At 36.6% G+C, this 26847-nt stretch overlaps 1 protein-coding gene across 1 annotated transcript in view; it reads left to right on the top strand.

Annotated features, from left to right (window-relative positions):
* pax3a (paired box 3a) overlaps nt 1-18510 on the top strand; it is a 38592-nt gene extending 20082 nt beyond the window's left edge. Inside the window, exons 6-9 of the mRNA XM_077556966.1 lie at nt 2459-2624; nt 3830-4053; nt 12050-12313; nt 17514-18510. Coding sequence (XP_077413092.1) covers nt 2459-2624; nt 3830-4053; nt 12050-12313; nt 17514-17531 — 672 coding nt within the window. The 3' untranslated portion in view covers nt 17532-18510. The remainder of the gene's footprint in view (nt 1-2458; nt 2625-3829; nt 4054-12049; nt 12314-17513) is intronic.
* Nucleotides 18511-26847: the final 8337 nt, after the last annotated feature.

Below are 26847 nucleotides of genomic sequence, written 5' to 3'. Positions count from 1 at the left end.
TCTCATTTATTTTGTAAAAAGCTTTTTCCCATTAAATTTTAAAAAATCTATTCAAACTGTCTAATGTAGCCATTTAGGATATAGGAACATAACTTTAAGTGCAATATGAAGCATAAACATTCTTATTTTATACATGGTCCATGTGTAAAATAAGGTATTAATAGCTTAAAGTTGTGTTCCTAAAATCTAAACATTTTGAGTTGAATGTTTTCTTTTAACTCATTCACTGCCATTGACGGCTATAAACGTCAAAAATTCATTTGAATAATTTATATTAATTAAAAAAAAAATCCCCCACTTTTGTTAACAAGAGTATGAAAATGTACATTTAGAACAGATATAAAATTTTGTGATTAATCGTGAGTTAACTAGTAAAGTCATGCGATTAATTACAATTAAAAAATGTAATCGCCTGACGAGATGATTACTAAAAATTACGGGCGTCAGGCGATTCAAATTTTTAATCGTAATTAATCGCACAACTTCAATAGTTAACTCACGATTAATCACTAATTTTATATTTGTTCTAAATGTACAGTAAAAAAAAAAAGTCTAGGTTTTCATACGTAAAAAAAAAAAGTTAAACTAATAGAAATAGTTAAAATGATTTTTTTTTTACGTCTATAACCGTCAACGGCAGTGAATGAGTTAATGGGCAAAGTGTTTTATAAAATAAAAGAAGTCAAAGTTCTATTTATCGTTTTTTTTTTTTTAATAATGAAAAGACCTTACGCGAAAATACGGTAAATCTATGTATGAATGGGGCGGCGGGTAACGAATCTATTGTATATAGCGGAGTAAGAGTAGCATTACTTCTTCACACATCTACTCAAGTAAAAGTAAAAGTAAAATGTATTGTGTGGTAAAACTACTCTTAGAAGTACATTTCTTTCAAAAAGTTACTCAAGTAAATGTAACGGAGTAAATGTAACCCCGTTACTACCCACCTCTGCCAGCCAGGCACTCGTTGGTAATGCTAACAGCTAGCTGCTAGCCACTTACGTGGGAGACTTCTGCCGTATCATACAACGACGGCGTAATTAATTAGCGCTATTTGGTTAGCTAGTTTGCGATAGCGTTGTGTTGATGTTGCTCACAACTACAATGTCAATCAACTACGATAAAGAAATCCTAAAGGTCTAAAAGGGAAGTCAAGCTGGCCAACTTCAAAGTAAAAGTCTACTGAGGCTATTTGCATTGCCGTCAATGTGTTATTTGGTAAACTTTATTTGGAAGTTAGCATAAGCGTAGGCGGCGTGTTACGTCGTGTATGTTTCAGCTTCCTTGACATGTCTGAATGGTGTCGACTGTGAATGAACACTTTTTTTAAATTTTTTTTTTCACCAACCAATCCGCGGATCGTGCACAATCCGAACCGTGGGGCCGGATCCGAACGATCCGCTGCACTACTTCTTCTGCCAGGCGATGAGTGGCTCTGTTATGGATCATGCGGGTGTTAAATGGCCACGCATTCCATACAGCCTCTAGACATGTGTTAAATCCTCAAACCCTCGACCCCCCCTCCCCAAAACCTCAGACACACTGCACCACTATATGTGAGGACAGCTTCCTATTTTTGTCAGCGGCAATGTAAAGATCCCCAAAATACATCACGGCTAGTTCAGATGGTGTGCTGATAGAGGCTTTAACAGCTGGAACAGCCCTCTGGCTTTATTCGAACCTGGTGACTGGCCGCAGTACACAAAGATGTCTGTGGTTTCACTGCACGCTCCACATGTTAAGATCTCTATCAGTTCAGCTCCCTGTAATGACACAAAGGCTTTTTTTTATGAAGTGCTGGGAAAAAAATCGACTTTTCTTTAGTTAGGTCATCAGATAAATCCCTTTTTTCTAACCTTTATTGAGCCAAGGCGCCCATTTAGAAAAACCTCATGGCACACGACCAAACAAAAATGTCACAAAGATTATGATTGAATTAGTGATGATGTCGTCGCAATTTAATCACAAATTACCGTGAAAGCTTAATTCAGCAAAAAGTGGATAAACTCGCAGGAAGACATGATTTATTCTTTTATATGAATGGCAATGGGTGGTTACGTCCATGCCCCAATCCATCCTCCCCATCCCAAGATCTGTTGTAAATGTAAATTTATGTGCAAGATTTTTTTTCCTGGCTCACACTATGCTCCCCTTTTTTCCCTCCCATCTCTAGCGTCTTCTTTCTTATGTAGGATCTCGGAGTGCTGAAAAGCGACTACCGAAAGGCATTTAATTGTTTTTCCTGTCATACGTCACTGACAAAAATAGTTGAAGAAAGATGATCAATATTTTTGAGAAATGAATACATTCACTGCCATTGACGAGTATTCTCGTCAATTGCGTTTTTTTTTCAATGAGGATGTGTGGGGGAGTGTCTGATGCTGCTCCATTGTAAATTTCAAACTTTCATCTCTCGACTGTGGCATGGCCACTCAACACAGTTTTTTCCTACTCTCAGGTGTGGTTCAGCAACAGAAGAGCCCGGTGGAGGAAGCAAGCGGGAGCCGATCAGCTGATGGCGTTCAACCACCTCATCCCGGGCGGCTTCCCGCCATCAGCCATGTCGGGCCTGCAGCATTATCAGCTGCCTGAGAGTCCTTATCCTGCTACTTCCATAGCTCAAGGTCAGTACCTGTTTTTTTTTTCCAGAAATTAATTGTAATTAGGTACACCTGCACATCAGATTTAGTATGCGATCTGGTAAAAACAGTCCTTTGCAAATGCAACAAGCACAAGTTCATTCATACACACAGCGTACATAGCAAGAACAAGATTTTCATGATATGAATTAAGCAGAAAAAATAAACCCACTTTTTACCATCTAAGGGGGCGGCGGCCATGTTGTCACTTACTGTCGACTGAAAATGACATCACAGTTGCTCAGGGCTCAAGTAGCGACCAATCACAGCTCATCTGTTTTCTGAGTTTGCGAATGTGATGTTTGCAAGCTGAGCTGTGATTGGTCGTTAACTGAACCCCGAGCAAGTGCGATGTCGTCGACAAGTGACAAAATGTCCGCCCCACTGAGATGGATTTAAAAAATAGGTGGATTTTGCTGCTTAATTCATATTCCATAATAATAATAATAATAATAATCCAGTCAGACCGTGAATACGCATGAGGACCCCTCTTAGCTGTTCAACAACGTGCCTGATGTTAAACAACGCACGCAAGGACCGCTTAGTAATCTAACAATATGCCCAATGTAAAATACACAAACTCAGCACTGAGCTAAAGCTAGCATTAAAATAGCATTTATCATCCACTGATGCCATCACACCACAACAAAAAAGGTATTTTTTCATTGTTTAAATACTGTACATGGTGTAAATGTAAAAAAACATGAATAGAAATTATAATAGGAATTTTCTGTTTTTGGAGCTTAGGAACGGATTAATTGCATTTACATTATTTCCTATGGGAAAACATGTTTCGGAGGTTGAACAATTCAGACTTTGAACACTTCGCAGGAACAAATTATGTTCAAACTCCAAGGTACCACTGTAATGTGAAAAAAAAATTGTATCCCATCATTTGAATAATCGATAGAATAATGAATTCTAAAAATAATCGATAGTGACAGCCCTAAAATAGTTAGGTTACATTTGAGTAAACCTGTTTGGCTAAAAATAATAGTCATACTTTGGTGCAGAAGATAATCAGTCATAAAGTGAAGGAAAGGCAGATTCATTTTTGTGTATTCAACTCCCGGCGTGTAGTAACTAAAAAAAAAAGATCTACCTCTCCCCAGCAAAAAGTCATTGTTTTTCATAATCCGCTCTCCTTGAACTTGAATACGGTTGTGAGCAGTTTCCTTTACCGTCAACAGCCTCCGAGCAAGCCAGCACGGTCCATCGACCGCAGCCTCTGCCGCCCACATCCGTGCACCAGAGCGGGCTCAGCTCGTCGTCCGGCGTTCAGGACGGCGGCTCGCCGTACTGCCTGTCCTCCGGCCGTCACGGCTTCTCAGGATACTCGGACGGCTTTGTGGCCTCGACCGGTCACGCCAACGCCGTCAACCCCGCCGCCATCGGAAACAGCCTCTCACCTCAGGTCGGTCTGACATGTTGTCGCCTTGACATTGACCAGATTCTTGTTGGCATTGAAATAAGGGTGCGTCTCATTTCTCGATGAATTTGCAATGCGGCAAATGTCAGTGTTTCCAAGACGGCGGCAGATAGACGTGCGCTTTGAGTACGGCTGCGGCGTGATGACACAAATCAAAAGTGAAAAGACAATTATGAGCGATTACACAGTCATCAGGCTCCATCAGTGGCTCCCTACCAGGCCCGAAGATGGCCTAACAGGCGGAAAACGAGCTTTTAGCCTCCACAAAGGGTGGCCGGGCCCAGATGCAATGCATGCTGGGTACTAATTCCCATGAGAGGGAATCTCAGCGTCCTGTCAGGCGCAGATAAACACAAGTGCCTCAAGCTGGTTTGTTACTCCAAAGAGTTTGCAATGTAGCAGGTGGGACCGCAAAATGAGTTTTTGCTTAATTCGTTAGCGATAGCGTAAGATAAAAGATGATGATGTGTGATAAACCTTTATGCTGCAAATTGTTTGTCTGCATTAGACGGATTTTGGCGGATTCAAACTTGTGGGCTGTCCTTTAGGATGAACTCATACACTCACAGGGTCACCAAGCGACCGGCATGCCCGTAAAAAAAGGCCAAAGGTCATGCGGCCTATTGGCTGTTTTCAGCATTAACCTTTAGCAGGCGGCTCCGCACACGAGGTCTTGCGTGGATACGACGTGCCAGGAATGTCAGTCTGGAATTGCAATCACGTATTCGCCCGCTGTCTTAATTGAAGGGAATCAAGTCATCTATCCTCTTGTAACGCGCTGTGTAATTTATGCAAATGAGCTACTTTGTTGGCTAATATCTTTTAATTCGTATATTCATTGCAGCTGTTTGAATGCATACCGCATAACGCCATTCGCTTCATTTCCGATTAGGAAATCATTAATTTTCCGATTTGGGCTAAATAAGAGAGCAGGAGCGATTACGGTCGATGACATTGAGAGTTAATGAAGACTTGAAGAAGTTCACAGTTTGGCTCGTTTTCTGTCATCACGACTTGATAGCGGTATGATAAATGTCCATTTTTCATGGTTCATTTTATAAATATGACAAAACATGATTAAATAATAATAATAATAATAATAAATTTAAATCTCTACCCGTGGGCAGTATTTTATTTTGAAATGGCTTGGTCAGAACCAACAAAAAGCCAAAAAATGGTCACAATAACGCCTAGGGGTAAATTATTTGCTCATCTGACCTCCAATTTTGCGAGTGAGCCGGACTTGTCGTTTCTTTCCACCCGTGAGGAGATTCGCATGTTCACTTAACTCCAGATATGGTCATATCAGGACCAAGTGGCTGATATGGATAAGGTCGACTTTAGATGAGGGAGATTGTTGTCGGAGAAATTAGAGCGGCAGCGATCGGACCGGTCGCGGCCCCCGTCTTTGGGCGCGAGGTCTCCGGCATCCTTCTGCTGATCTGGTGCATACCGAAGCCATCCGTTCTCATCAAGGAAGCGGGCGGTTGGGATTTGCACCCCGCTGAGACCTAATCCCCGGAACAACCTCAAAACAGACACGCCATTGCCAACTGCTGGCCGAGAAATGTCGGAAGGCCGCCGCGTTGGTATTTCTTAACTCTACATGGCCACTTGAGGAGAGGAAGTCGTACACTCAAACAAGGCGTATTACTGCCTCCAAAATGTTTCCATGCTATTTATAATGAATTAAAATCCCTTACTTTTAATTTAAATTTGATCAATTTGGTGGTAATTATTATTATTATTTTTATTTACATGGAATCAGGTTTATACTTCTAATATCGAGTTTAATAGTTTAATATGTCAATGCTAAGTTTTCTTCTTCCCACTCCCTTTCAGGCAGAATTGGACTTTATCTTTTTGTTGTTGGTTTTCTCTCTCTCTCTCTCTCTCTCTCTCTCTCGTTTTTTTTCTCCTTGTGGAACCTGACACCGGCTGTGTGCTTTGTTATTGCCTGAAACAAAAATAAAAATGAAATGAAATGTGGCAAGGATCTACAGACCAAGAAAAACCTCTCTCTCTCTCTCTCTCTCTCTCTCTCTCTCTCTATCTCTCTATCTATCTATCTATTTAGACATCTACCGGCACTTATCTATGTAGTCATCAATCGTATCCATAAACAAAAAAGATTTTTCTCCGTAGGTTTGGCACATTTTTTGAAACTGAGTTGACATTTTCAAAACTGTAAGCTCATTTGGCCAAACAGACTTACATTTGTGCACAATCAGTTGATTAGAAAAAGCACATATCTTTTTTTTTTCTGGAAAGCTCAGTATTGTTCATTCGGTAATATTACCGATTTGACATGTCATCATCATTGCTCTTTTTTTATTTTTTTATTTTATTTTTTTTATTCTTTAAAAAAATGTTTTAAATTTTAAATTTTTTGGAATTAATAATCTTTTCTTTAAAAAAAAATAAAATTTGAATTTTTTTTTTTATTTATTAAAAAAAAGAGGAAAATATTTAAAAAATTAGGGGCGTCAGGCAATTATTATTTTTTTAAATCGTAATTAATCGCATGACTCCACTAATTAACTCACAATTAATCACACATTTTCTATCTGCTCTAAATGTACAAAAAAAAAAATCTAGATTTTCATACTCTTGTTAACGAAAGTGGGAAAAAATGTTAAACCAATAGAAATAGTTCAAATGAATTTATGACGTCTATAGTCGTCAATGGCAGTTTCTTTATTGCACAATACTCCATATATTAAAACATATATTAAAACAAAACTTAAACTAATACAAGATGTAGTGTCATATGTTTGTTTTCCTTTTCAAAATTCATTTGAACTATTTCTATTAGTTTAACATTTTTTCCACTTTTGCTAACAAGAGTATGAAAACCTAGAAAAAAATTATTGTAAATTTAGAACAGATATAAAATTTGTGATTAATCGTTAGTTAACAAGTGAAGTCATGTGATTAATTACAATAAAAAAAAATAACCGCCTGACCTTAAAAAAATAAAAATAAATAAGGGGCGTTTAATCGTAATTAATTGCATGATAATTTTATATCTGTTATAAATGTACAATAAAAAAATCTAGGTTTTCATTTAAAAAAATGAGATGAATAAAACGTCTATAGTCGTCAATGGCAGTGAATGAGTCAAATTGGACAAAAGCAGTTTTGTATGATTGACGCCTGCGTTATCGTTGGTGAAATATTGTGATCATACCTTATTGTGAGCTGGTAATGTTGCCTCTTTTATTGAATTGCAGCGATCTTTATGAGTGAAATGGAGGTGAACGCGAGGCGACAATATGTCCGATCATTGACAGCCGACGTCGCCAGCTGGCCGCCAGTTTTGGAAGCTTCGTGTTTTCTGCATCTTACAACCTGAAATCTTTTTTGATTGCCTCTCTCACCTCTTCTTTACATTACACAAACTGTAACTCTTTCCCTTGTAAGTCTTGTTCGATGCACCCCCCCCCCCCCCCCCCACCGCCGCCTTTTTTTTATAAGACAATTTCATGACTTTGTTTCTCACGCAAACCTGCGCGCAGCTGTTCGTGATGTATCACCGCCGGTTGACATCAGAGCAAAAAGTGCAAAGAAAAAACACGCACAACTACGGGTTCGACACATTGGCGATGTCTCACACACACACACACACACACACAAACCCTTGCCCCTCGTTCCCACGTACCCTTTTGGCCTCTAGGCCTCACGAGGACACGGTGATTTTCGGGCATCAAGAGATTGTGAAAGAGGGCGTGTCTTTGAACAGACGCACCAGTCTGAGCGCAGACATAAACATACATTTCGGACACTTCAAAGTTGCAGACGTGGCGTATTTAACAGTCCTAAAAATTAGGGAATTTCTCCTGAGTATGAATAAAGTATCTTGCTATTTTTTTCTCTCTACTTTGCCAGCTCTCTCTCTCTCTCTCTCTCTCTCTCTCTCTCTCTTTCTCTCTCCTGCTATATCTCATTATCGCTCTCTCTATCATTTTCAAGCTCTCTATTGCTATCTCTCTCTTTCTCTCACTCTAACTCTCTCTCTTCTTTGTTTTAACTCTTTCAATCTCTCTCCAGCTTTCTTTCTCTCTCTCCCCCCCTCTCTAATGCTTTATCCCTCTTATTTTCTCTTTCTTTATTGCTCCCTCTCTCCAGCACTTTTCTGTCTTTCTTTCTGCGTTTATCTTTCTCCATTGATCTCTCTGTCACTCTCTATTTCTCTTTTACTCTCCATCCTTCTGTCTTTGTGTCGTACCTTTCTGTTTCTCACTTTCTCTCTCTCTCTCTCTCTCTCTCTCCTGCTATATCTCGTTATCGCTCTCTCTATTGCTTTCAAGCTCTCTTTTGCTATCTCTCTCTTTCTCTCACTCTAACTCTCTCTCTTCTTTGTTTTAACTCTTTCAATCTCTCTATAGCTTTCTCTCTCTCTCTCCCTCCCTCTCTAATGCTTTATCTCTTATTTTCTCTCTCTCTCTCTCTCTCTCTCTCTCTCCCTCCCTCTCTAATGCTTTATCTCTTATTTTCTCTCTCTCTCTCTCTCTCTCTCTCCCTCCCTCTCTAATGCTTTATCTCTTATTTTCTCTCTCTCTCTCTCCCTCCCTCTCTAATGCTTTATCTCTTATTTTCTCTCTCTCTCTCTCTCTCTCTCTCCCTCCCTCTCTAATGCTTTATCTCTTATTTTCTCTCTCTCTCTCTCCCTCCCTCTCTAATGCTTTATCTCTTATTTTCTCTTTCTTTTTTGCTCTCTCTCTCTCTGTAGCACTCTTCTGTCTTTCTCTCTATGTTTATCTTTCTATCATTCTCTATTTCTCTTTAACTCTCCATCCTTCTGTCTTTCTGTCTGTTTCTCTCTCTCTCTCTCTCTCTCTCTCTCTCTCACTTGCTTTCTCTATCATTCTTATCACTCTCATCTCCAGCTTGTTTCCTATTTCTATTTCTCTCTCTATCTATATATCTTTATATTTATATGTTTCATTTTTTAAATTATTATTATTATATATACAGCTATGGGAAAAAGAGAAGAGAGGGCCATGTTTTCTTCAATTTCTTGTTTATTTTTGCCACTAAAAGTGTATCAAGTGACTAAAGAAGTAACAGCATATTAGCTTTGTTTGAAATAAAGTAACTAAATCTCTGGGGATTTAATAGGAAAATGGGTACGTTTGTATATTCATCTTGTTTTTTAACGTTATATTATAGTTTAGTTTATCCATATCTTACTTATTGTAATATTGGGTGGGTCAGTACTTTTCCTACGTATCTTCATAAAATTTTACGGCTGCAAAAGTCTTTTGTCAGATTGGCTACTTTTTTTTAAGTCATTTGCCCCAATCGCTCTACTTAAAAAAAAAAAAAAAAAAAAAAAGTAATGTATTGACAATATTTGATGTAAATATTCTTCAAATGTGTATATTTATTTTCAAATTGACGTACGTGGGTTCAGACTTGCCTCAAAGTTTTCAAACAATTCTTATTTGTAATTTTCAAGTTAATTTTTATTCAACTAGACAAGTCAACAATTTGTACTGTTTGTCAGTTTTCATTGACATACCGTGGGGCCAAATGATGTCATACAAATTCACAATTGTTAACCGATTCTATGTCTTTATCTATAAAATATAATGTGAAACTTAAGGAAACTTTAATGTCAAAGAGATTTGGCGCTGCAGAAGCTGCCTGATTGTACTGTATATACAGTAATTAACTCATTCACTGCCATTGACGGCTATAGACGTCAAAAATTCATTTTAACAATTTCTATTAGTTTAAAATTTTTCCCACTTTTGTTAACAAGAATATAAAAGCCTAGAAAAAAATGTATTGTACATTTTAAACAGATATAAAATTTGTAATTAATCATGACTTAACTATTGAAGTCATGCGATTAATTACAATTCAAAAAATTTAATCACCGATAAAAAGAAAAGATTATTAAAAATTAAGGGCGTCAGGTGATTAATTGTTTTAATTGTAATTAATTGCATGACTTCTCTAGTTAACTCACGAATAATCACAAATTTTATATCTGTTCTACTCTTGTTAGCAAAAACGAAGAAAAAAAAGAAGTTAAGCTGATAGAAATAGTTAAAATGAATTTTTGACGTCTATAACCGTCAATGGCAGTGAATGAGTTTAATATGTGTGCTGCTATGGAATTATTTTAGTTATGTTGAAGATATAATATATATACAGCATTGGTATATTTTTGTTATTAAAATGTTATTTTATTATTCTTAGGCGAGGTCCTTGAAAAGCCCGTAATGGGTTTCTACCTTGTATTTATTTAAATTTTTTAACTGCCATATTTGTATTTTTTTAAGCCTGTGTAAATAAACAAACAAACAAACAAACAAAAGAAGTGACACCAGAAATGCCTAAAAGCAAAATTTTTAGCAATTTATGTAAGAACTTGTGAAGTGATTTTGGTTATTATCAAGAAAATGTCTCAGTAGCTTTTAAATTAAATTTTTATGAGGCATTCTGTTGTCGTTGATATATTGGTCCAAAAACAAAACAAACAAAACAATCTTTATATTTTCTACATATTATTATTAACTCATTCACTGCCATTGACGGCTATAGACGTCAAAAATTTATTTGAACTATTTCTATTAAAAAAAAATAAAAAATTCCACTTTTGCCTGATGCCCCTAATTTTTTATTAATCTTTTTTTTTTTAATTGCGTCAGGCGATAATAAAAAAAATGGAATTAATCACAGGACTTCAATAATTAACTCACGATTATTCAATAATTTTATATCTGTTCTAAATGTATTTTCATACTCTTATTAACAAAAGTGGACAAAGTGTTAAACTGATAGAAATAGTTAAAATAAATTTTTGACGTCTATAGCCGTCAATGGCAGTGAACGAGTTAACATTTGGGAATGTATTTTTGCACTTGTTTGACCAAATTCTGAAATTATTTTTGAAGTACAGTTAAAGTAAAATAGTAAAAATAACTTTACAATAAGCTTTTTATTTGACCAATAATGAGTGAAATGCCTTCTAATTAGTAGATTAACACCTTAGCTGTTCACAATGGGTACTCCTGCAAGCCTCTGGCCAATAGTTTTCAGACTGGATTCGGGTTCGAATTTCCCGCGCCCTGTCTGCGGATGTTGCCGTCATGTGCGTGGTGTGTATGTGAAGAACGGTATGTGCAGTTTCATTTTTCATCAGCAGGTGGCAGTAGCGATTTGAAATGGCATATTCTACGTTCAGTAGCTTTAACTCTTTGACTGCCAAAAACGTTAAATAACGTTTCGCAAAATCCTATGGACGAGTGCCAAAGACGTTAAAAGACGTTTTTTTTTTTTTTCAAAACAGGTGAAACTAACCATTTTCAAAAACGGAATAAGGTAGAAACAAACTCTTTTTTTTCTGATGGAAGATGAGAGTCCAATCTTGTTTTGGCAGTATGTGTGTTTCCATAGTCTAAACACATAATTTTCTATGGACCTTGAAAGATCAGTCAAAATGCTTAAAATCGGCTGGCACCCACGGCATCCCTTTTCTGAAAACGTCTGGCAGTCAAAGAGTTAATAAAAGGACGGCTAGCTCAGTCTTTGGGGACCGATGACTCGTCTTCCGTAACCCAACGATATCGTAGAAATCGTAGAAACAGACACTCGTGTTGACATACTGTGTACAGTATTCATATAACGGCGCACGTTTTACACACTGATCTACAGTATGATCGAATTAATTACTGCTTGAAGCAAACCGCATTCCTTTTTCTTTGTGATATGTGAATAAAGTTGAATCTAATCAAATCTTCTATAATTGTGACCAGCGACGAAGAAATGAGGTTTGCTCTGTCCACAAGTCTGACGTTGAATAAATTCCTCCTTATATGAAGCCAAATAAAAAGAAACCACATGTATGAGGTCTGACAATGAACAATGACGGCGCCTCCGCTTCTCCGAGCCCACCTGAGTAGACTTGATTGAATGTCTTTTCTTCCTGATTCTAATCCCCTTAGCTTCCTTCTGTGTCTCCCCACAGGTGATGGGCCTTTTGAACCCAGGCGGAGTGCCTCATCAGCCCCAGAGCGACTTCGCTCTCTCCCCTCTGACCGGAGGCTTGGAGCCAAACGCCGGCATGGCCGCCAGCTGTCACGGCTCCCAACGGCTGGAGGCTTTACCGGGTCTGACCGGCATGCCCGCCCTGCCCAGCACTCAGTCGTACTGCCCGCCCTCCTACGCCTCGCCGGCCTATGCTGTCGACCACCATCCGTCGTACCAATATGGACAATACAGTCAGAGCAAGGTAGGCTTGAAATCCATCAAAAGAGAAACTCGAGACATTCTGTACTATACTTTGAGCTGATTGGACGATGCGGCATCTCATGCATGTTTGTTTTGACCAATCACGGCAACGGATGAAAATGTCGTCTTCGATCTCGTCTTAGAAAAAAAATTAAAAAGCGCGAACATCTTTGCCAGATAAAAATGCTGTGCAACGGTGAGTAATTATTCTGAATTAATTTTAGCGTCCATATCCCGCCCTAAACAACACCTGATTGGTCCGACCTAAAAAAAGGTGTGTTGCGAACGGATAGCAGGAGCAGCACAAGATGGATTCTCGTAGTATTTGTTAATGATGGCGGCCGCGGCTCAGGGTAAAGAGACGGTCGTTCAGTAACCAGAAGGTCGGCTGTTCGATCCCCGCTCTCACCATGTCATGTGTCGTTGTGTCCTTGGGCAAGGCACTTCACACACATTGCCTCTTCGAGTGTCTAGAAAAGTGCTTTATAAATCTGATGCATTATTATCATTATTAACACGAGAATTCAGCTTGCTGGCAAGATTAGAGTAAAACCAATTTGTGTGAAAACCAAAGCAATATTTCCCATAGGAAATCATGTAAGTCGAATTAATCTGTTACAGAAATCCAAAATTATTAAAGTGCATTGTGCCGTTTAAAAAGATAATATTAAAGCTTTTTCTACATCATGCATGCTCACATGAGTACGAAGTGCCCTGGCTGTTTTACTCTGACTACGCCTATTAGCTTTTATTTTCCCTTTACAGTAGAGTGTACGGACTCTATACTATTTCTTTGGGGAGGGGTGGAGTGTTGGAGATTGACGTCATGTGCGTCCCCGCAGAATAGCGGACATGTGGCGTTGTGCTAGCATTAGCCTGTGGTGTTAGCCAGCATACGACACTGCACGCATGAGTTGCTAACTTTCCACAGTTGCTGCAGTTACGTTTTGGGCCAGAGGTGGCAGTCACGAGTAAAACAAAAGTGACAAACTGCACAAAGATCATTTAACAAACAATACGTGTTATGGTGAAAATTTTACATCCAGAAAACAAAATTTAAAAAAAAAAATACATGACAATGACTAAAGAAATGGATGAATTAACATTTTACATCACTTAGAACGACAGGATGATGAGTCAATTTGACAAACGCACTTAACACACACATACTGTATATAGTGATAGATAGATAGATAGATGGATGGATGGATAGATAGATAGATAGATAGATAGATGGATAGATAGATAGATAGATAGATGGATGGATGGATAGATAGATAGATAGATAGATAGATAGATAGATAGATAGATAGATAGATAGATAGATAGATAGATAGATAGATAGATAGATAGATGGATACATGGATGGATAGATAGATAGATGGATACATGGATGGATAGATAGATAGATAGATAGATAGATAGATAGATAGATAGATAGATAGATAGATAGATAGATAGATAGATAGATAGATAGATAGATAGATAGATAGATAGATAGATAGATAGATAGATACATGGATACATGGATGGATAGATAGACAGAGACAGATACAGCCATAGCTAGATAGCTAACTCAAAAACTAGCTAGCTCGCTACCTAACAAGTTAGCTAACTACTGCCATAGTTAGATAGCTAACTCAATAGCTAGCCAGCTAGCTAACAAGTTAGCTGACTCAATTTAGGCACTGTTGTCTTTTGTTTATTTTATTTTTTTTTAATGCCTACTCACTGAGATTCATGTAACGAGATCCATACAAATGTTATACTTTAGGAAAGGAACTGCTGTTAAAACAAGCCGCATTCTATTTTTACAAATATCTATCCTCTTTTTATCCTATACGTAAACTTGTCTATTCGTTTATCTCCGGCTGGATTGAGCAATTTGGTTTAGGATTTCTGACTAACATAAACCATGTTAATTGCGGCGACCCTTCTGATGAGTGACCGTCTCAAATGGGCTGGCCCCGCGCCGCAATTACATGTACCACGTACATTGCTGGCCTGCTTACCTCCGTTTACATTACGCTCATCAAACCAGCCACGTAGCTTGACGCTGAAGCATTTCGGTGGGTGGGTGGGGGGTGGGGGGATTCCCTTGCTTGTCCTTTCATGACCCCCGTGATGATGAGCTGGCCCATCGGACTCGAGCGCGGCTCACCTATCCATGTAATGACCCCCGTGTTGGCCTGACTCAAAGAAAGGAGCCACTTAGCAAAAAGTGTGTTTGACAGGAGGGAGGAGAGCGGGCGGCTCCTCGCGAGGGTTCGCTAGCACATGTTGACTGGCCCATCAGTGGCTACATCTTGATCTCATTAATTTAGCCCGTCCTGGGAGAGAACCGCATGTAGCTTTTGGAGCAGGAGAGGCATGTATGTGTGTGCATGTGTTAAGGAAGGGGCTCTTTAACGGGGGGCGATTATGACCCTTGGCAGGTCCGTATTGAAACCATGTGTCCAACAGGAGGTCAGATTTAGTTATTGATCAACGGAGCAGAACTAGAGAGATCCAGGCGGAGGCTTCGCTCTACCAACCACGTTGGGTTCAAAGGGGGTCTCAAGAGATCCCCCAAAGCTCTTCACCTGTTTTTGTAGGAGCTTTATTGTTCAACCCACGACCCTGCTTTCCATTCTCACCTGCTCTTAAACACTTTTTTTTTTTTTGCTCAGCTTCACACTTCTCAGAACGGAGGTGGCAAAAGCAATCACGTTCTGTACTTAGTAATGATTTACTGTTATTTAACAACAATACCCTTTTTTGATAGCTTGGCTAACTTGATGATTCCTTTTTTATTACCTTACATACAGTAATGTTCATAGAATAAAAACTAAAATGTTACATGTAACATATTGCTGTTTAAGAGCTTGCTGTAGCTTTGCTAACAATGTTAACTGATAACCCAAAAATGCTAGCTAGTTAGCTAATCCTTTTTGCTAAATTTGCTAGCTTCTCCACACACACATTTCCACCCTTTTATTATTCAATTATGCTAACAGAATGAAAATATATATATATATATTAGATGTAACATAATGCTGCTGAAGAACTTGCCTGACTTTGATGTTATCAAAATAACATATTACGTTAGCTTGGCTAACTAACACTGTTAACTGATAACCAAAAAATGCTAGCTAGTTAGCTAATCTTTTTTGCTAAATTTGCTAGCTTCTACACACACACATTTCCACCCTTTTATTATTCAATCATGTTAACACAATGAATATATATATATATATATATATATATATATATATATATATATATTACATGTTAACATTATGCTGCTGAAGAGCTTGCCTGACTTTGATGTTATGAAAATAACATATTACGGTAGCTTGGCCAACAATGTTAACGGATAACCAAAAATGCTAATTAGCTAATATTTTTTGCCAAACTGGCTAACTTTTCTATACACAACTTCCACCCCCCTTTAATGATTACATAATGTTCGTAGAACGAAAAAAAAACATATGTAACAAATGTTGAAGAGCTTGCCCAACTTTGACGTTGTAGCTTGGCTAACAATGTTAACTGATGTGATAACCAAAAAAGCTAAATTAGCTAATGATTTTCTTAATCTGGCTAACTTCTCGCCCGACTGATGTTATCAAAACATGTTCCTGTAGCTTTACTAACGCAGTTAACTGATAGCATAAGTTAGCTGATGCTAACTCACTGGTCGTAAAAATCTGAATCAAGATCTCAACCACAGTTAATTATTTATTACATTTTGACATCAACCAATGGAGATTGGAAAAAACACTAACAACCTTATTCTGACCAAATAAAGAGAAGAAAGTTCAGACATCTATCTTTATTCGGCATTGTCCACCACATAAACTGAGCCAATCTAAACATGGAATCGTTTTACGGAATTTGTGTGTCCACGTGAAAATGCGGTTGAGTGAATGTCTTCTCCGTTTGCCTGCGTGACTATTTGGTGGCCAAGCGGCACGCCCAACGGAATAGGGCTGTGAATTGCCAGGTACCTGGCGATTCGATTCGTATCACGATCCATAGGTCACGATTCGATTCAATACCGATTAATCCCGATACAAATCTATAAGTTGATTATTGCGATTTTTTTTTCAAACTCAAATTTAGAAAATACTAATCCGCAAACTTGTACATGTACACTGTAAGATTTGTATGAAAATGTATTTATTTATCTGAAACTTTAGGCTTATAACTGTGAGCCACTTTATTTAACAAACAATCTGTTGCAATCTGTTTCATGTTTGAACAGCATTGAAATAAAATATTATGGCTTAATGTTCCATTAACTCTTTGACCGCCCAAAACGTTTAATGACGTATGCTAAAATCCTAACGAATGCCGCCAATAACGTCAATTGACGTCAACTACGTTTTATTTATTTTTTTTATGAGTAGTGCGACGTCTTGTGCAGCACTGCCTTGTCATTGGGGGTTGTAAAATCCCAAAACAGCCACTAACTATCACCAGCAGATGGCAGCATTGTATCTCTTTTCAATGGGCTCCCGGTGTGTGGAATTACAAAGACATGATAAATCTGACGAAATAGAACGTTTTCAAGGATGACGTGAATGATCAAAGCCTTTGTCACATTCAATCTAATTCACAGAAGGTCACTAAACAAAAAATATTAGTGTCAAAGTCACTGTTGTGCAGAAAATGTATCTTTTCACAAAAAGCTCATTTTCTCCTTATCTTTTCAATTTTTGCTCAATGTCATTCAAATTACCTACCGGTATTTTCAAATGATGATTACTAAAGAACGGAATAAGGTAAAATCATACCTTTTTTTCTAATGAAAGAATGGAACACGATTTTCCATTTGGTGCCCACCATGTTTATATAGTCAAAACACACAATATTCTGTTTGGCTTGAAAGATGAGTTAAAATACTCGAAATCGGCTGGCATTCTCAGAGTTGTTTTTTGGATAATGTTTGGCAGTCAAAGAGTTAATATAACATGTTTCCATGCTTAACGTGTGAATCCTAACCCTAAGTAAGACATTTTGTTGAATATTCCCATAAAATATTGATATCGAATCGATTTGAGAATTGCGTGCTGTAATATCGCGATATATTGCCGAATCTATTTTTTTTTTTTTAACAACCCTACGAAGGAGCCATAATGTACCACTGTTGTACTCTTCCCACCCCAAAACATCATTCACCATTTAACCCTCATTTTGTCTTCCCTTCTCATCCTCAGGTGCCTTTTATTCTCTAAAGCCCCCCCCCATCGTCACCCCACACCCAACCGCCGCTTTTGCCAACCACCCCAAGGCTGACCAGAGGACTTCCACGGTGTGAAAGTGATGGCGAGCGATGCCGGTGGAGGGGTTTTCATCGTGGACTCGATGGCGGGCTGGACGGGCAGTAATTAGGACCAAAGCTGCATGCAGCCTCTCCAGTTACCTCCGAGGACCGAGTTTGGAGAGGATAAGGAAAAGCAGGATTGGGAAGTGGGGGCGGTGGTGGATCCTTAATAAATTCAAGATTCTATACTTGATTTTTGAAACGTGAGGCGGACTTTAGGCCCTTTTCCTCCAAGCGGTGCATTGTCAAAAGTTTGTAGAATAACACTTGGTGCACTATGACGGAGGGCGTTGCCTGACACAACAGAATCAACATCCCATTTAAACAACTGTTTTTTTCCCCTTTTTTTAAAAAAAATGATTAATATTTTATTTTTTGGGCTCTCTGGGACCAAGTTGACCAAGGACGAATGGATTTTTTTTTTTTCCCGCGGCGAAACAGGCCAGATGTTCTTGTGAAGGCTGACAACGATGGAAAAGACATAAATCTACCCTGATGTGGTTTCTCGTTGAAGACGATTTAAACACGTCATGTGTGAAACGAGATGAGGAGACAACCCAAAGAAAGTGCAATACCTTCATACCTCATAAATGGGCGCAAGACCACATGTTCACGATTGGTGTCCTGCAAGAAATGCTCCTTGGATTTTTTTAAGCGTTATTCATTTTGGGTTGTGTGCATGACCAATCAGGGGAACTTGTTAAAATTGACGTAAATAGTCACTAAGCCAAAAATGGAAGAAAAAAAAAATGTCTCTACAGGTGAACACATACGAACGTTTTTTTTCCCCTCATGTATTGAATTCATTTTCATCAGGATTTTTGTTCCATTCCTTATTTATTTAGTTTTGCTTACATGCTTGGTGTCTTCTATCATTACATAACCACAAGTGCTTAAGTCTTATAAAAAAAAAAGTTCATTATTCATGTGTTATTTTTTTTTCCTCAAATGATTTTTGTATCATTCTCGTTTGGCTTATAGATGATTTTGTTTGAAGACCTTTTGTGTACAATACAGCACTATTTACTATTTATAATAAAAAATGTCGAAGAAGTTGTGACTTTATGAGTGGATATTTTACATGTACATTGTTACCCCTTTATCGCAGTTTATCGTTTGTATATATATATATATATATATATATATATATATATATATATATATATATATATATATAATATATATATATATTGTATATATATATATATATATATTATATATATATATAAAATATATAATATACATATAATATATATATATATATTGTATATATATATATATATATATATTATATATATATATATATATATATATATTATATATATATATATATATATATATATATATATATATATATATATATATATATATATATATATATATATATATATATATATATATATATATATATATATTTGTATCTGACATGTATCCCCATTGAATGAAATGGAAATGCCATTAATCAGTTCTGGTGTCCCTCAAAAACCCAACCAAATTTTTTGCAATGTGTTTATATCATAGAAAATAAATAACACTCTATAATATAAAAACATACAGTAATAACATAATTAACAAATAAAAACAGTTATGCTTGAGATTTGAAAAAAAAAAAAGACTAACGCTATTATGCTATTAGTCTAAGGGTTTATCTTCTTCAGTATTTGTCCTGACAGCCATCACGATGTGAACTGAACAACTGGTGCCCCCTCCAGGAGCACTAAATCATAAATATATCCCATTTCATAACCACTCCTTTTGGACAAATTCCCGCTCTCGAGGGGCTCCTTCGCACCCCGTGATGACTAAAGCAGAGCTGCTGTAAATCACCCGGGCGCCCTGTGGCCCACAGACACACTTGGAAGTTGGACATCAGTCACTGACATGACTGCGCAGGGTTCAGAGGCTCTTATTGCCCCCACCCCCCCCCCCCCCCCCACAAAAAAAAAATGAAAGAAGAAGAAGGAAACAGCGTTAGCCAGCTCCACAAAAGGCTGCAAATATCACTGCTGAGTTTTTTATCACTGCCACTATTTTTTTCTTCTCGTGTGGAGGATTGAGGGATCAGGTGTGCAGCTGTTAGCGTCGTTCATGTGTCAAATGCTTCAGTCTGCTAGTGTGGGAATCTGTACACGGAAAGCACATGTTATTTTAAAACATTTTTTTAATATATACATATTTTTTATTTTTATTTTATTTTTATTTTTTATTATTATTATTATTATTATTTTTATTTTTTTACATTTCAAAAAAAATTCAAGATAAGATAAGATGATATTTATTTGTTCCACAATGGGGAAATTTGCAGATACATTTAAAAATATGTTATAATTTATTTAATAAAATTATAAATAAATTCTGAAAAGCCCGCAAAATAGTGAGGTAAAACCCAAGTTAAACCCCGTAATGTGTGAATTTTGGACCTAATTACAAATCCGCGATAAGTGAACAGCAAAGTAGCGAAGGACCGCTGTATTTCATTTTAGTATACTAAAGTACAATATAGTGTATTTTGAATCAGCAATTGTAAGTAAATTTTTGCTTTTTTTGGATTATATTATATTTTTGTAACTACTGAGTTTGAAATGCTTTTTATTAATTTCAAAACACACACAGTATAGTATCAGACACATACTGTATAACATTCTAATAATAAAAAAATCAGTCCGAATTTAATTTTTTTTATTTTTTTTGTTAATATACATTACAAATTTCATTTGTCTGTTTTTATTTTTGTTATCCTTATTTTCAACTATTGTCAGTTTTCAGGATATCTTTTCATTTTCCCATTCATTCATTCATTTTGGATTTGTTTTGGTATTTTGGCTGCCATGAACCAGTTTTCTTTCATTTCTCATGTTGTAATATACGCTTCATATATATTAACTTATTCACTGCCATTGACGGCTATAGATGTCAAAAATTCATTTGAACCATTTCTATTAGTTTTACATTTTTTCCATTTTTTTAACAAGAGTTTGAAAACCTAGAAAAAATGTTTTTTTTTATTGTACATTTAGAAAATATATAAAATTTGTGATTAATTGTGAGTTAACTATTGAAGTCATGCAATTAATTCCAATTAAAAAATTTAATCGCCCTGAAAAAAAAGAGAAAAGATTATTAAAAATTAGGCGGCGTCAGGCGATTAAATTTTTTAATTGTAATTAATCGCATGACTTCACTAGTTAACTCACGATTAATCACAAATCTCACAAAAAATTCTAGATTTTCATTCTCTTGTTAACAAAAGTGGGGGAAAAATGTTAAACTAATAGAAATAGTTAAAATGTTTTTTTTTTACGTCTATAGTCGTCAATTAAAGAAAATAGGGGCATACGCAAGAGTTTACTATAAATGGAGTTTTAAAAATAATAGCTGATTCGAATTAGGATTGCACTCCATTTTTTTTCCTCTTAAGAAGTACTAAACTTTTAATACACAATGACAAAAACAAATGCACGAGTGAAGCTTTAGGTTGGCGTGTCAGTCAAGCAGCAACACACTGGAGACAACTTAACCTTTGACCCCGGCCCTTTTGAAATGAGTAGACTACTTGACCCGAGGTGACAGCAAGCCCATGAGTCGCTGCGCCTTCCAAGCACTCAAATTGAAAGTGAAGTAAAGCGGACAAAGGAGTTGAAAAAGAAATGTTTGGCAAGAAAGGCAGCCAATGCTTTGAATCACAATGACGGAGCGGAATGTGGATTGTAGGATAACTTAAAAAAAAAAAAAAGGAATTCAACCTGATAAAGAATCAAAGTGAATCAAGGGTCTTCTGGTATGATGTGTTCAATGGGAATCAGTGCAAGAGAAACTATATCAGAACTTTCAGCATCTCTTTAAGTCATTCACTTCCTGCTGTGTTGGCTTTGTGCTCCTCCCTCCATGACACTTTTTTTTTTTTTTAACTTTGTATTCATTTGAAAATAACACTCAGCTCAACCGTCCAGCACGGCTTTGGACATGAACCAGACGCTCCCGACCGCTGTATTGTCCGGATGCCAGCGGGCACCACTTCAACCACAGCCCGATTTCCAGCCAGCCGAAAAAACAGGAGTGCTACGTCAACGTTTACATCTTTTTTTTGTCATGTTCTAACATAAAATTATTGTTTTGGTGCCATCTTGTGGCATCTTGATGGCACCAAAATCATCAACGTGCAAACTCCACCCAGGAAGGCCAGAGCCCGGAATCGAACCAACAAGAGCAATTTGAATTGAAAATTTTTTGACTTAAAAGATGAGTGCATTGATCGTATCGAATTGAATTGCAACCACACTGAATCAAACCGATTCAAATTATTCTCCTTTAAAATGTATCTTGCTTGAATTATATCACACCACATGTCTCGAGGTGCATATCATCAATTTATATTTGCACATTTGCAGTACTGACAAGTTTATTTATATTGCAAAAAAGCAAAAAGAAACTCCCTCCTATCCTCTCAAACTGAGCCGGACCGAATATCGAATTGAATCGTAACCCCACTGAATCGAACCAGAAAATGTTCAACACTCGTTTGGTGTGTAATGTACCATTAGCCAACATGTCTGCGGCACATTTCAATTTATATTGTGCTTTGTAAAAATGCCAGTGCTAAATTAATATTTTATTACAAAATTATAATTGTAATTAATTATAATAAATGCAATGAGAGTAAAAATTGGCCCGATTTTTTCCCCGGCGTTTTGGCTTTCGGTCAAGCATTTTTCATTTTCGGTTTGAGACTGATACGTATTGAATTGAGTCTTTCATTAGAGCGATGCACAACCTCAGATACAGCATCGTAGTTTGCTGCAAAATCTCCAAACTCCGACTTGCGGACTGTTTGAGTGTTCGGAATTTTTTGATAGTCACCAAGCCAAAGAAACGTCAGCCAAGACCTGCTTGTGATTTTGCAAAAAAAAAAAATATAAAAAAAATGTACTAAGGGGGTCTCTCTCTCTCTCCCTCTTCTCTCTCATCCTCTCTCCCTTTCTCTTCTCCTTTCTCCCCCTGTTTCTCTCTCCCTCATTCTCTCCCTCATTCTCTCCCTTTCTTTCTCTCCCTCTTTTTGCCTCTCTCCCTTTCTCTTCTCCTTTCTCCCCCGTTTCTTTTTCACTCATTCTCTCCCTTTCTCTCTCTCTCTCTCTCTCCCTCTTTCCCCCCTCTCCCTTTCTCTTCTCCTTTCTCCCCCGTTTCTCTTTCACTCATTCTCTCCCTTTCTCTCTCTCTCTCCCTCTTTCCACATCTCTCCCTTTCTCTTCTCCTTTCTGCCCGTTTCTCTTTCACTCATTCTCTCCCTTTCTCTCCCTCATTCTCTCCCTCTTTTTGCCTCTCCCTTTCTCTTCTCCTTTCTTCCCCGTTTCTTTTTCACTCATTTTCTCCCTTTCTTTTCTCCTTGCTCCCCTGTTTCTCTTTCACTCATTCTCTCCCTTTCTCTCTCTCTCTCTCTCCGTCTTTCCCCATCTCTCCCTTTCTCTTCTCCTTTCTCCCCGTTTCTCTTTCACTCATTCTCTCCCTTTCTCTCCCTCATTCTCTCCCTCTTTCTTTCTCTCCCTCTTTTTGCCTCTCTCCCTTTCTCTTCTCCTTTCTTCCCCGTTTCTTTTTCACTCATTCTCTCCTTTTCTCTCTCTCCCTCTTTCCCCATCTCTCCCTTTCTCTTCTCCTTTCTCTCCCTGTTTCTCTTTCACTCATTCTCTCCCTTTCTCTCCCTCTCTCCCTCTTTCCCCCTCTCCCTTTCTCTTCTCCTTTCTCCCCCGTTTCTCTTTCACTCATTCTCTCCCTTTCTCACCCTCATTCTCTCCCTCTTTCTTTCTCTCCCTCTCTCTCTTTTCTTCCCCTGTTTCTTTTTCACTCATTCTCTCCCTTTCTTTCTCCCTTTCTCCCCCTTGTTTCTTTTTCACTCATTCTCTCCCTTTCTCTCTCTCTCTCCCTCTTTCCCCCTCTCTCCCTTTCTCTTCTTCTTTCTTCCCTGTTTCTTTTTCACTCATTCTCTCCCTTTCTCTTTCCCTCTTTCCCCCTCTCTCCCTTTCTCTTCTCCTTTCTCCCCGTTTCTTTTTCACTCATTCTTTCCCTTTCTCTTTCTCTCTCCCTCTTTCCCCCTCTCTCCCTTTCTCTTCTCCTTTCTCCCCGTTTCTCTTTCACTCATTCTCTCCCTCTTTCCCCCTCTCTCCCTTTCTCTTCTCCTTTCTTCCCCCTGTTTCTTTTTCACTCATTCTCTCTCGCGCTCCCTCTTCCCCCCTCTCTCCCTTTCTCTTCTCCTTTTTCCCCCCATTTCTCTTTCACTTATTCTCTCCCTTTCTCTCCCTCTTTTTTTCTCTCTCTCTTTCCCCCTCTCTCCCTTTCTCTTCTCCTTTCTTCCCCTTGTTTCTCTTTCACTCATTCTCTCTCTCTCACTCTCTCTCCCTTTCTCTCTCTCCCTCTCTCTCTCTCTCTCTCTCTCTCTCTCTCCAGCTGCCTCTGATGATCGCAGGGATGGGTGGAAACGTGGAGAAGTGCGGGTCAACGGCAGGCTGGAATCTCCTCCCGTGAGGCCCAATCAGGATCAATAACACACAAACCACTGGGAAGCAGTGATGTCTACACAACTTGATGTGCGCTGGCGTTGGTAGGATTGAAAAGCAGTTTTCATTTTATTCAAAAGGAACATGGGTCATCTAACGGGATCTAGAGATGTAGCCGAATCAACAATAAAAACAGAACTTTTCCAGAAACAATACATAGTTCCCATGTGACAGCATCACGTCGTGCATCCGCCATTTTGTTTGCTTGTCGTACGTAGCATTGCGCGCTAGTAAATTGCAACAAACAAGTGTTCTTTTTCAGAACCGATATACATGAGTTGTTTCGTGTTGGGTACGTGGTTGTACTAATAAAGCTGATGGAATTTATAAGCCGGTTTTCTATTCCATTCCAAAGATCCGAGAACATGAAGGTGATTTCACTGAATCGCTCAGTGAGGAACATCAGAGACTGCGGTTAGCCAATATCAACAGAAAGAATGAACCTACAAAATATCTGCTCAGATCACTTCATTACTATTTATCATTTGTTCTTTTACTAAGCATATTTGCATTTTTTGCACACTGTCTTAGTCCGTTCCTGTTCAGTCTAGCCTACTGCCTACATGTTAGCTTGCGGCGGGCTAAATGTGTTAGCTCTTTTCAAATCACGACGACAACAGAAACTATCAAATGTCCCCAAACAAAAGTTGATCAACAAAAATTGTAAGCAGAAATACACTGACAAATTAAGCAGCTTTGGATCAGGGACATTTTGGTAGTTTTGGTTGTCATTGTGATTTAAAAACAGTAAACAGCTTTGGCTTCTATTGTTTTGAAGGGATTTAGTTGTTAAAATGAGGTCGCATTTATAAGTCGATGTAATGTCGATTGCATGTAACATCGCCCATCAGATCTTTCTTCTCCGGTGTTTCGGGAGCTCTCCCTGCGACCAGTCCAATTTTTGCACTGTACCTTTCGTAGACTTTTTCTGTACAATTTTGTCTTTTGCGTGTTTAATGCTGCCCATTAAACCTTTTTTTTTTTTAGAAGTGTCTTCTTATCAATTTGTCTCGGCCTTCAAACTGTGAAAGACCAAACAATAAAGGCGGACGTCAGCTGGACACGCCCAAAAGCTGAGTGCGTGGGAAATATTAAATATTCCTATCAATAAATATTACAATCCCATCTGGAACGCACAATTTGTGAATGTAAAATATATCAAATTTGAAAGTAAAAAAAAAATAATAATAATAATTTTCTTTCTTTGCAAATAAGTTTCCGTTTGAAGATCTATTTATTTTATTTAAAAAAAATAATAAAATAATAATTTTCTTTCTTTGCAAATAAGTTTCTGTTTGAAGATCTATTAATTTTATTTAAAAAAAAATAATAATAAATGTATTTCTTTGCAAATAAGTTTCCGTTTGAAGATCTATTTATTTTATTTAAAAAAATAATAAAATAATAATTTTCTTTCTTTGCAAATAAGTTTCCGTTTGAAGATCTATCTATTTTATTTAAAAAAATAATAAAATAATAATTTTCTTTCTTTGCAAATAAGTTTCCATTTGAAGATCTATTTATTTTATTTAAAAAAAATAATAAAATAATAATTTTCTTTCTTTGCAAATAAGTTTCCGTTTGAAGATCTATTTATTTTATTTAAAAAAAATAATAAAATAATAATTTTCTTTCTTTGCAAATAAGTTTCCGTTTGAAGATCTATCTATTTTATTTAAAAAAAAATAGTAATAATAATTTTCTTTCTTTGCAAATAAGTTTCCGTTTGAAGATCTATCTATTTTATTTAAAAAAATAATAAAATAATAATTTTCTTTCTTTGCAAATAAGTTTCCATTTGAAGATCTATTTATTTTATTTAAAAAAATAATAAAATAATAATTTTCTTTCTTTGCAAATAAGTTTCCATTTGAAGATCTATTTATTTTATTTAAAAAAATAATAAAATAATAATTTTCTTTCTTTGCAAATAAGTTTCCGTTTGAAGATCTATCTATTTTATTTAAAAAAATAATAAAATAATAATTTTCTTTCTTTGCAAATAAGTTTCCGTTTGTAGATCTATTTATTTTATTTAAAAAAAAATAATAATAATAATTTTCTTCCTTTGCAAATAAGTTTCCGTTTGAAGATCTATTTATTTTATTTAAATAATAATAATAATAATAATAATAATTTCCTTTCTTTGCAAATAAGTTTCCGTTTGAAGATCTATCTATTTTATTTAAAAAAATAATAAAATAATAATTTTCTTTCTTTGCAAATAAGTTTCCATTTGAAGATCTATTTATTTTATTTAAAAAAATAATAAAATAATAATTTTCTTTCTTTGCAAATAAGTTTCCGTTTGAAGATCTATTTATTTTATTTAAAATAATAATAATAATAATAATTTCCTTTCTTTGCAAATAAGTTTCCGTTTGAAGATCTATCTATTTTATTTAAAAAAATAATAAAATAATAATTTTCTTTCTTTGCAAATAAGTTTCCGTTTGAAGATCTATTTATTTTATTTAAAAAAATAATAAAATAATAATTTTCTTTCTTTGCAAATACGTTTCCATTTGAAGATCTATTTATTTTATTTAAAAAAAATAATAAAATAATAATTTTCTTTCTTTGCAAATAAGTTTCCGTTTGAAGATCTATTTATTTTATTTAAAAAAAATAATAAAATAATAATTTTCTTTCTTTGCAAATAAGTTTCCGTTTGAAGATCTA

Source organism: Vanacampus margaritifer, chromosome 2 (genome assembly GCF_051991255.1).
Source record: "Vanacampus margaritifer isolate UIUO_Vmar chromosome 2, RoL_Vmar_1.0, whole genome shotgun sequence".
In the NCBI taxonomy this organism is placed as follows: Eukaryota; Metazoa; Chordata; class Actinopteri; order Syngnathiformes; family Syngnathidae; genus Vanacampus; species Vanacampus margaritifer.
The sequence above is the reverse complement of the archived record's forward strand: the minus strand, read 5'-3'. Positions and strand labels throughout refer to the sequence as shown.